Source organism: Bison bison, unplaced genomic scaffold, assembly GCF_000754665.1.
Source record: "Bison bison bison isolate TAMUID 2011002044 unplaced genomic scaffold, Bison_UMD1.0 scf7180017864213, whole genome shotgun sequence".
Classification (NCBI taxonomy): Eukaryota; Metazoa; Chordata; class Mammalia; order Artiodactyla; family Bovidae; genus Bison; species Bison bison.
The window spans coordinates 5,164,043-5,174,995 of NW_011494785.1; the positions used below are offsets into that span (position 1 = coordinate 5,164,043).

The 10,953-nt window shown below is 53.8% G+C and overlaps 1 protein-coding gene across 1 annotated transcript in view; it reads left to right on the forward strand.

The window, feature by feature from the left end:
• The window catches only part of CACNA1C (calcium channel, voltage-dependent, L type, alpha 1C subunit), a 396,219-nt gene that overhangs the window by 49,770 nt on the left and 335,496 nt on the right, over window positions 1-10,953 (forward strand). Inside the window, exon 3 of the mRNA XM_010845218.1 lies at window positions 2,440-2,545. Within this exon, the coding sequence (XP_010843520.1) occupies window positions 2,440-2,545 (106 nt within the window). The remainder of the gene's footprint in view (window positions 1-2,439; window positions 2,546-10,953) is intronic.

A 10,953-nucleotide genomic window follows, 5' to 3' on the forward strand; every position in this document is an offset into this window, starting at 1 on the left:
TCCATGAGTCCAGAGTTTAGGAGAAAGGCACTGGTGGGGGGGCGGGGCGGGGGGAGCGGTTTGCAGGAGGTCAGGAGGAGGCCAACAGTTCAGTGGGGTCCCAAGGGGACCTGACCTGAGCCTAAATTCCCACCTCACAGTGGGCATCAGAGCAGGAGACACCTGGACTCAGCTGTCACTCACCTGTGGGGAGGGGATAGGTTGATATGTGAGGCCTGGCTCTTGTCCTGGTTGCAGAGGGGAGCCCCAGGGCAGATGATGGGGACAAAGATGCCCAGCCTGGGCTGAGTGGGGACAGGGCGAGAGGGAGGAGGCCATATGGGAGGGGGCCTGAAAGAGCCGATCTCCTAAAAACACTTAGGGTGGGACTTCCCTGGCTGTCCAGTGGTTAAGACTTCACCTTCTGACACAGGTGGTGTGGGTTCGATCCTTGGTCAGGGAACTAAGATCCCACGTGCCTCCCAGCGAGAAAGACACAACACCATAAAGTAGAAGCAGTGTGCAACCAATTCAGTAAAGACTTGAAAAATGGTCCACCAAAAAAGTTCCCACAAAACTTTAGCAACGACAGTTGCTTGGGATGATTTCAGAGTGGATCAGTGCAGAAGACTCCTGACAAATTCAGACTTCAGAGCCAGACTTTCTGGTCCGAGCCCATCCTACCCCAGCGAGGTGACTCTGGGCAAGTTGACGCATCCTGTCACCTTCTGTGTCTCACTTCCCCCATGTAGGAATGGGGTGACAACTGCCCACCACTCTGCGGTTTGAGCAAGGCGGTCAGAGCAGGGCCTGAGGGAGCAAGCCTTCGGTCAGCATCAGCGCCCAGCCTTCCTCCCACCAGCATCCCAACTCCCCACGCATCCCTGGCCAGCTCAAAGGCAGCAAGACGACGGAAAAGATGAGTCAGGAGCTCTGGTTCAGACCTGACTCTGCTATTTGCCAGCTCGGCCCTGGGAGACGCTGCTTTATTTTCTGCCTGTCCAGTGGGGAGGCTGGGCACCCGCTGCAGGTCTTCTCAATGGCAAGGTGACACAAAGACTGACCGTGTTTAGGGGGCATGCTGGGTGAGCGAATGACCAGCTCCGCCCTCAGGGCTGAGGGACCCACCCGTAGGCAGCACAGTGTCCAGGGGGCTCTGAACTGGAGGATCATCAATTCCTTCCAGGCCCCAAGCTGCCCTGAGAACTCAGATCCTGGGATGTCCAATGGCAAAGGAGTGGACAGTGGACTCTGCGGGCAGGGGTCTGGGTTCTGGCCTGGCAGGTCAATGCCTGCTGTGGGTCTTGGGAGTTTCTCTGGCTCCCTGGGCCTCAGGGGTTTGGACCAGGCCATCTCCAAGGCCTCTGTCTGCTTCAGGACTTGCGAGCTCTGCGAGCCCAGGCTTCCCTGGAGATGGAGGCGGCCCCTGCCTCCAGGAATGGCTGCCTTCTTTCTCATCCTCCCCTGGTGAGGCTCCAAAGACTGGGCTGGAAACGTGGCTGTACTGGGGAGGAGGGAAGATGGGGCTGGAAGAGCATGAGCTGGGCCCTTCCTCTGAAGTGCCCCCACTTCCCACCCCATGGCCTTCCATCAAGGGTGCAGGGCAGAAGGTGTATGGTCACAATTGCTCATTTTTGCATCTGCCTGATATTTTGATGCAGAGATCCAGGCACAGGGACCTCCTTGAGGTTGGGGAGTGAAGCTTGGCTTATCCCCACGCCCTCCAAACCCCAGCACAACCCGCAGCAAGTCAGGAGACCCTGGGACACAGGCCGCCCCACCCCCACCCCCGAAAGCAGGACCTGAGTAGATGGAAGAGACCCCTGCACCCAGCTGCTGCCCCCAACCCGCACAGCTCATGCTGCCCTGCTGCTGGGGTCCAGAGCCCCTGGCCACCTTCAGGCTCTCTGGAAGCTGTCAGAGAATAAGGAGGAAGAAAAAAAAAGAGACTCTGAACTTCAACTTAAAAGATTGAAAGTATTATCTCCAAATTTCGCTGGAGAGTCAAAGTCAAGTCTCTGCCTTGAGCCCCCCAGGGTCTGCCTGTTTCAAGCCAAGCCTCGACGGGCCCCCAGTGCAGGCGGGCAAGCCCGCGGGCAGGGCGGCCCAGGAAGGGGTGGGCGGGGGCGAGTCCCGGCACACATGAGAGAAAATGAAGTCCAGTGCAATCTAAATAAATAAAAGAAGGGAAAAAAGTTTTAGAAATCTGTGTTTACTCTGGCACGCGACTGGCCTCCACTGCTTTTGACATATTAGGAAAAATTTTGGCGGGGCCCCATTAGAAGCACTTAAAAAGGCATATGTTTCTTTTCAGAACACAAGGGGCTTGGAATGTATTGTTTAAACAAAATTCTTATGGATCTCCGATTCATTTAAATATATATATATATGTGTGTGTGTGTGTGTGTGTGTTTCACTGGTGCTTCCCGTGGCATTAATTCCTTAACTCCCTCTCCCCAGGCCATTTGAAATCATTATTTTACTGACTATTTTTGCCAATTGTGTGGCCTTAGCGATCTATATTCCCTTCCCAGAGGACGACTCCAACGCCACGAATTCCAACCTGGTAAGTGCACCGCCGTGTGCCTGCCTCTGCACAATGGCAGTGGGGGCTAAGCTTGGACCACGTGGATTCGAGCTGGAACATGCTTGATGTTACAAAAGCCAGCCGAGCTTGGATGTCAAGGCCTCTTTATTCACATCAGCACCTGTCTTATCTCGGCCTGTTGTGAGAAAGACTGTTGCGGTCAGGCAGTTGGGAGCAGGATGCACGCGAGTGTGAGTTCTGGGCAGTGGCCCGTGGGTGCTCTTTCCACCCGCATCCCGGAAGGGCAGGTGTCTGCTGGAGTGAGTGTGCCTTCTGGATCCTCCGTCGCGTTTGCTCCCCGGGCCGTCATTCCACTGAGGGGGCTTTGCTCAGGTGATTCGTAGGCTCAGTGCTCGAGAAGTAATTTCTAGGAAGCTTGTAGGAAAGTTTGCTTTTGCAGCCAAGATGGACTATTTAGTTAAGAAGGTTTTATGTTCTTGGGAAAGGCGGCTTTCCATCTGGATGGTCGGGAGGCCAGTGCTGGCAGTTTGGGGTTAGAACGTGTCCATGGAAAAAGCGTGGAGAGTGTTTACTTTGCGCTGAGCCTGAAGTCATCACAAAGCCGTCTGGGCACAGAGGGGGCTGTGGAATGCAGCTGGCCCGACCAGGCGCCCCGGGATCCTGGGCCGCCCGCCGGCTCGGGGGGGAAGTCCTGCCTCTCCCCTCTCCTGCCAGGACTCCAGAGCTTCTCACGTGACCCCACAAAGTGCATCTCCTGGGTCGTTGGCAGCTTCCTGTAATTAGTGACAGGGGACAGTTGGTGGTTGTTTCTGGAAGAAACAGGAGAGTACCAGGGCCTCCTTCTCCTGTCGCCAGCCTCTCTTGATATCACGGGGTAATCAATTCTTGTGCTTTTTAGTCTTTGACATTTTCTTGGGCCCCTGCAGCTAGTGTGTCTGATGCCTGTTTGGACTTTGCAGCCTTTGCCTGGTTGTCTCAGGGAGCCTGGGCTGTGCGTGGGGTCAGGCTCCAGAGCTGGCTGGCGAGCTGAGTGATGACATGGCAAGCAGAGCCCAAGTCCACGTGGCCTGACGAGGTGCGACCTTGTGTCAGCAGGCAGGAGCTCTTTGCTGTGTCAAAAGAAACACACCAGGGGTGTTCCAGAGGCCCCCGGAAAAAGCAGGGCCTTCCTTGGTGCCACTTCTTCTCCCAGTGTCATATCACATAACCGCATCCCCCAAACCCCACCCTCCGTGAAACTCTACAGCCTCTCAGTTAATCTGCAACTTAGAAAAAGACTCTGAGGCCTGTTTGGCAGCCAGTGACGCTTTGGGTCGACTCTGGACCGAGGCTCAGAGGAGGTTGCTGTCATCTTAGGTCCCAGGGATGGCCCCTCACCCAGAGTCCATGAGGGTGGGGAGTGTACAGGTGGGTGCTCTGGGTGGCTGAGTGCTGCTGGCCCCTCCTCACGCTGGGCTGGAGAGCAAGCGGTCCTAGGATGTCCTCCGAGCTGGAGCAGAGGGACCATGGTTTTAAAATCACTCCACAGGGTGATGGACAAGCTCTGAAACTAGGCAGTGGTGATGGTCATACAACTGTATGTAAGTTGTACCCTCACAATGGGCAGATTTCCTGGTTGTAAGTTGTACCTCAGTAAAACTGCTGTGAGTAAAGGGTGACCCCTGCAAGCCCAAGCTAGTCCAGGCTGCACCACTGGTCCGTCTTCCGTCTTCCCCCATGAGGGTGAGCCCATGTGGTGGAGGGGAGGCGTTGGGGGCAGCCAGGACTTGGGGGACCTTATACTAGGAATTGGGGTACACCAGAGAATGTGGGAGCTGAGAGGGGGTTCTAGTTGCTAAGGCAGTTGCTGCCTCTCTAAAGCCCTGGGTTGGGCAGTGACTGTAAAGTAGGGGAATGTGCCCGGATGATGGAGAGTTTCCTCCAGCCTAAATATATATACAGAGACACACACACATATACACAGGTACACACAGTCACACATATATCAGACACAGACACACATACATGTACACAGACACACACACACAGACACACATCTACACACATACATGTACACACACAGCCACACATCTACATCATATACACAGACACAAGCACATATACACACAGTCACACTATACACAGATACTCATAATCACACATATAGAGACACAGACACGCATACATGTACACACACAGTCAAACAGATACATACATAGACATATACACAGATGCATGCATATACACACAGGCACACATACATGTACACAGACACACAGTCACACATGTATACACAGTCACACATGTACACGGACACATGTACATGTACACAGACACACAGAAACACACACCTACACAGACACACATTTTGAAAATTCCTCTCATTGGGTGAGGGGCGGGCAAGAGATGCCTTCAGCCGGGAGGTCAGCTTTAAGGGGCCGGGATGAGGGCCAGTGACCGAGGAGCCCGTGGACGGAGCAGGAGGAGACTGCAGAGGGCAGGTGTCAGGCGGGACTCCAGGCACACTTCCTGCTGGGCGAGGCAGGGAGGGCTGAAGGAGCCCCAGGCCCGGCTCTGAACATCTGTGGCAGGTGCAGGGGAGGGCTGGGGCAGGTGGACAGGAGGCGCCGCGGGGCCACCAGGGAGGTTCCGCCTGAAAGTCGAGGGAGATGGCAAGAGCCGAGTCTTCCAGGCTCGAGAAAGAGAGATTTAAACCCATAGGAGATGGCGGGGGCTGGTTCACACTCACCTGGCTGGCAGCTCTAGGCCGACAGTGCGGAGAGTGGGTTGGGGCGCCGGGCGGAGCAGGGGCCTTGGGTCATGTCTATAGCCTCTGGAACCCTGAAGCAGGGGTGCGTGCGGCTCTTTGTGGAGCTTTGAGGACCAAAGCTGTCCCCTTGTCCCTCCAGAATGTGGCCCCCAAATCACTGAAGGGCCCCTGAAAGGAAGCTTGACAACCTCCCATGACTCGCATGGCTTTTTTAGAATGAGAAACTGCAGTTGCAGAGTCCCACTCAGAGACAGAGGCGATACTGCACGTACAGCAGAGGGCCTGGCGCCTCGAAGCCTGTGGATCCCCTCGGGCGGGGCGGGGAGCAGCTACAGTGTGAGCCCGCAGGGCTCAGAGTCCATGCGTTTAACTCGCCCGCCTGGCACCCCTGCTGCTGGGCATCACCGGCTGCTTTTTGGGAAAAGCGACCCAAATGTTTGCCCTCTTGCAAGTGGGGCCCTGTCAGCTTGCCCTCTCCCCATGGCTCTCTATAGGGTCCAGACAGAAAGAGACAAGTCAGCTGCCCAGAGATGTGTCCTCTGTCGGGTCCAAGAATAACTCACTTAGCAAAGCCCCTCACTGTCCAGAAGGAGGGGGTCCCCCTGACACCTGCGGGCCCACAGCTGCCCTCCTGCTCTCGACTTCCTTCCTTCCTTCTGCCCAGCTCCTTCCCCCTGCAACCTGCTTGATACAACCCTGGTTTATTTTCCTAGCACTTTGCTTTTTTTTCTCTTTCCAGGAGATGAAAAGTGTTTCAGTGTGGAATTATTTTTAAAGATCTTTTCCTTATTATTTAAGTAAAAGCCTGTTTGTTTTATGCTCCATCTAACATACACCGTTGCACCCAAATCCGTCCTCTTTGTTATCTTTTCCTGGTGCTAGTGGAGCAGAAGGAAATGTGAACAGGCCCGTGACATGGCGCTTCTTTCCGCATTATTCACAGCCTTGTTGCTGGCAGTGTGACCTGCCACGCAGAGCATCTTGTAGAAATAGTGTGTGAACCCCCCCATGCCCTCGCCGGTGGCCGCTGCCCTACAGGTAAATTGGACGAGGTCTCCTGAGCTCTGTTGCTGGCAGGGTGGACTCATCGCGTGTGGAAAACTCCCAGCTCCCAACAGACCCTAAAGTCAGCTCAGACTTGGATTGGGTTGGAATATTAAGAGAATATATTTGGCGACTGACCTTGTGCAGACAACAGGGCTGTGTTGGGCTTTCTGAAGCCAGAACCAGGTAGTTCCAGAGGGGCGAGGGGCAGAGGAGAGGCCAGAGGAGGAAACATGGGGGCTGGGGCGGGGGGAATGGGCTCAGCAGAAGGGCCCAAGTGTCGGGGAGAAGGCGGGCCTTTCCAGTTTCCCATTTATGCTGTGAGATGGGGCGGCCCCGACTGGCTGTAAGGATGGTGAGCTCAGGCCTGGGGGCCATTAAGGTGCCAGCAGAGGCTGTGTGTGCTGGTTGGAGAGCTCACAGCCCGAGCCTGGGGCCCTCTGTCTGGTCCTGGATGCAGGTCCCACAGGGCCCTTTGGGAGAGCTTTTGTGGGCAACGAGACACACAGGCTCTTGGTTTCTGGAACCCTCACCCACAGAGGATATCTGGGCTGCCCACTCGCGGGTCTCATCACACAGGGAGAGAGGCAGAGAGGCCTCAGGGCTAAAGAAGGGTCCCTGAGGGACAGCCCCCCACCACAACTCACCCTGCAGGGACCATGTTTGGAACAACCCCAGTCCTTGCTGGTCAGCTCGGGAGCCAGGTCTTGCCCGAGCCTGTGGGGTCCCCTTCCAGGCTGCACTGGGCTGAGGATACCCCATGGCCTGTATTTAGGATGCGTCAGGGTGTTTTGGGTGTGTTTGGGAAGCAAGCAGAGATGTGGGCTCAGGCCCTGGTCCTCCTGCAGTAAGCTGAGCCTTCTTGCACCGTCAGGTCTACTAGAAGGCGAGACGTTTCTGTGGGGCTTGCATGCATCCGGTAGATGAGAGTCGGGGTTGGCGTGTGGTCCCCAGGTGTGGGAAACCCACGGACAGGTGATGGCAGGTGGCCCGCATCGCAGCTGGTCTTGTCTGTGGGTGCTCAAGGTGGGGGTGTAGACAGGGTGGCTCGGGGCTCAGCCCAGCTCCTAACAAGGGCCTCGGGGAGACGCTTCGCTGAGGCAACCCACCCCCCAACCCCAGCCCTGCCCTGGGGTCTGCTGAGCTGGTCTGGGTGGGACCCGGTGCAGCTACAGCCTATGAGCCATTCTGGAGTCAGGCCTGCAGCGCTGACCAGGGGAGAGAGGGACTGACCCAGGTGAGGGGCAGGGGGGTGCTCCCCTCAGTCACCGAACCTTTCTGTTTGTGTCTCTTCCGGCAGGTGGGGCCGGGAGACCTGCTTAGTCATAACAATTCCCTTTTGCAAGTGACCAGCAGGCGCCAGTGCTCTGCAAACACTGCTTCTAATCCCCACTACAGTAAATGGTCACGTCTGTTTACTTGTTTACTTCAGGGTGGAGAATTCATCCCAGGAAGCTGCTCTGTCCCCAGTGCCTTGGGCAGGGACTGGCACCCGCCAGGCTCTTGATAAATATTTGTTGAGTGAGTGGACGGGGAGTGGACGGAGCCTGCCAGATGGCGTCCTTTTAGTTCAGAGAAGCAAAGTGACTGGCGAGAGGGGGCCAAGTGTCACGTGGACTCATGTGTGGGGGTGGTGGCCCCTGTTCCCCTGAACGTGCATGACTGTGAGGATAGGAGGGGGTGGGAAGAATCCTCGGAGATAAAGCGCCCGTCCCAACACCTCGCCCCGCCTGTGGCAGCATTAACTGGTGTTTTAAAAAATCAACTAGGTTCTGTTGCAAAATAAAAATGGTAAATGCTGGGGTAAGCAGGGTTGCACAGATGACTGTCATAGGACGTGGCATCTTTAACTCAGTGGTAATGTCTTTGTTCCACGTGCAGACACCGAAGTGTTGTGTGGGTCAGGGTGATTAGGGCATTGCAGTGACTCTGTGAGGCCTCCTGTCATCCCATTTCACAGATAAGGACACTGGCTCTCAGAGAAGGGACATGGTCTGCCCTGGAAACGCAAGCATCAGGGTGTGGATGCAGGCACGTGTCCTCAACCGTCAAGAGACAGCTACCTTGTGTGTTCATCAGGCAGGGGTTCCCTGGACCAGGCAGAGGGTGCCACCCCACCTCTCCATCACAAATGGTGCAGGTTTAGAAACACCTGCAGTGTAGGAAGCTTGTCCTGAGGACTAGGCCCTTGGAAGAGAGGCTGGGCCGTGCAGGGAGGCCAGGGCGGCTGGGTGGCTGCCCTGGGGACCAGGCATCTCCAGTGGTGGTGAGTGCTCCTGGACAGAGCCCTGAGTGCGGGGGCTCCTCCTCCCCACAGTTTCAGAGACGGGCACTGCCTGCTGCCCACTTGCCAGCGGCCGAAGCTTTGAAGTCTAAGCGTGTGACACCCCTTGCCCCATTTTTATCCACCTGCGTTCGTTCGGGGGGAAAACGCTCCCTATGTACACTCACACTGTATGTGATGGAAGCCTTTCCTGCACCCAGCTCCTTTGAATTTAAATATATTTGAGGAAAGCCTTTCTTGAATATAAAATCCAAACCCTTGGATCCTTCAAAGGAATTTCTGAACAGGTCGCGTCGTTTCTTGGGACTGTGGTGCCCTTGGACGTGCCAAGGGTTGAGCCTGCTGTCAGGCCGTTGGGAGGGTGGGGGACTCTGTGGGTCCCTGCAGCTGGGGTCTGGAGTGCCCCCATGGGATTCCTAGGGACCCCGGCAGCTGTGGGCGCCTGTCTGCTGGGCGCTGGCCCTCACTGTGGGCTGCCCATCCCATAGGCTTGGTGCTGGGTCAGCAGGTCCCACGGTGTGCACGTAGGAAGAGCTCATTGTGATAAAGTGCCTTCCCGTAATTTGTTGGTCTGATAACCTTGATCCTGGCTTCTTAGGAGCCTTGCTCCTAGTTGCCCCTGGGCAGAAGGGGCAGTGAGGGGCTGAACATAGGCATCTGAGATTCTAAGATGATTAACAAAGGCCCTGAAAGCAGTGATGTGTGTGAACTGGGGTGGAAAACCGATAGAAGAGGTTTTCCTGGAGAAACTGCTCTTGAGTGAAACCTGAAGCCTGTGGGGAGTCTGCTAGACTGATGGTGGGAGGAGCAAGATTCCAAGTCAGAAGAGGAGCCAGGACTCCACACAGAAGGTACAGCTTTGACATGTAAACACAGCTTCCCAGAGCCCAGTCTAGGACCATTCTTGGGGTGATGGGAATTCATTCACCAAAAATCCTTACTGGGTGCCTGCTGTATACGGCGCAGCCCCACTTATGGCAGATGCCCTCGTGAGGCATCATTTTAAGGGAGAGAGGTCACAGCACCTAATTGAAAAATGAATTATTCAATTGTAATTGGCCTCTAAAATATTGACATTTGGGTATGAGACTACGTTTGTTATAAGTTAATATTTTACTTATACTACTAAAAGAACAAAGCCCAAACTAATGATTGCTCACTGGCCTGGAAGGAAGGACTATATCACAAAATCTCTTAAACCGTGATTGAAAAAAAATGTTCTAGGGTCGATGGTGGGATTTTTAATCCTGCCGAAATTTAACCCCTAAATCATGGAACTTACGCTTGCGGTGTCAGATGGATGAGGGGTGAGGAGGAAGAGACAGGTGTGGCTGCTAGAAGGATGGTCACACCTGTCCTCAGGTATAAGGAGGGGCTTCCCAGAGGCCAGAGCAGAGCAGAACTGAGCAGACCTCTCTACCACTTTGTGGAAACTGTTCAGCAGGAAACTCAATTATATGCAAAAAGTTTCTGCATTTTCAGGGTGCCTTACTGTTGGGAAGATGCTGTCTGATGTCATTTCTTACCTCTGAGGACAACTTGAAATCCACAGGTGCCAAAGTCATCTTTTTCTCCCTGTAGCCAGGCATTTTTAGTAAATGTTAATATTTGTAACAAAAAAATTTCATAGTCATTTTTATCCTGTAATCAGGAGGATTACTGCCCGAATTATTTTTCAGTGGGAGTGTGCATTACTTCAGCAAACTCCGGGAGATAGTAGAGGAGAGGGAAGCCTGGTGTGCTGTCGTCCATGGGGTCAAAAAGACTTGGACACGACTGAGCGACTGAACGACAACATGCATTATTTATTTATTTTTTGGCCACACCATGCACCACGTGGGGTCTAGTTCCCTGACCAGGCATGGAACCCAGGCGTCATGCATTAGGACTTAACCACTGGACCACCAAGGAAGTCCCTCAGAATAATTGTTTTCTTTTCTTTTTTTTTTCAGTATTTCATTTTCTTTTATTGCCAAGTAATACCTCATTGTGTAGACAAGCAACATTTTATCTATTCCTCGGTTGATGGACATTTGGATTGTTAATTCTTTTTGGCTATTATGCATAATGTTGCTATGACCATTTATGTACAAGTTTTGTGTAGATATACATTTCCATTTCTCTCAAGGATATACTTCAGTAGAATTGCTGAGTCATATAGTAGTTCTGTTTAACTTCTAAAGAACTGTCAAACTGTTTTCCAAATTGACTGCTCCATTTTACATTCCCATCAGCAGTGTATGAGGGTTCCAATTTCTACACCAATCTTTCCACCAGAACTTGCTATTGTCCTTTTTATTATAGTCATCCTTGTGGGTATGAAATGGTACCTCATTATACATTTCCCTA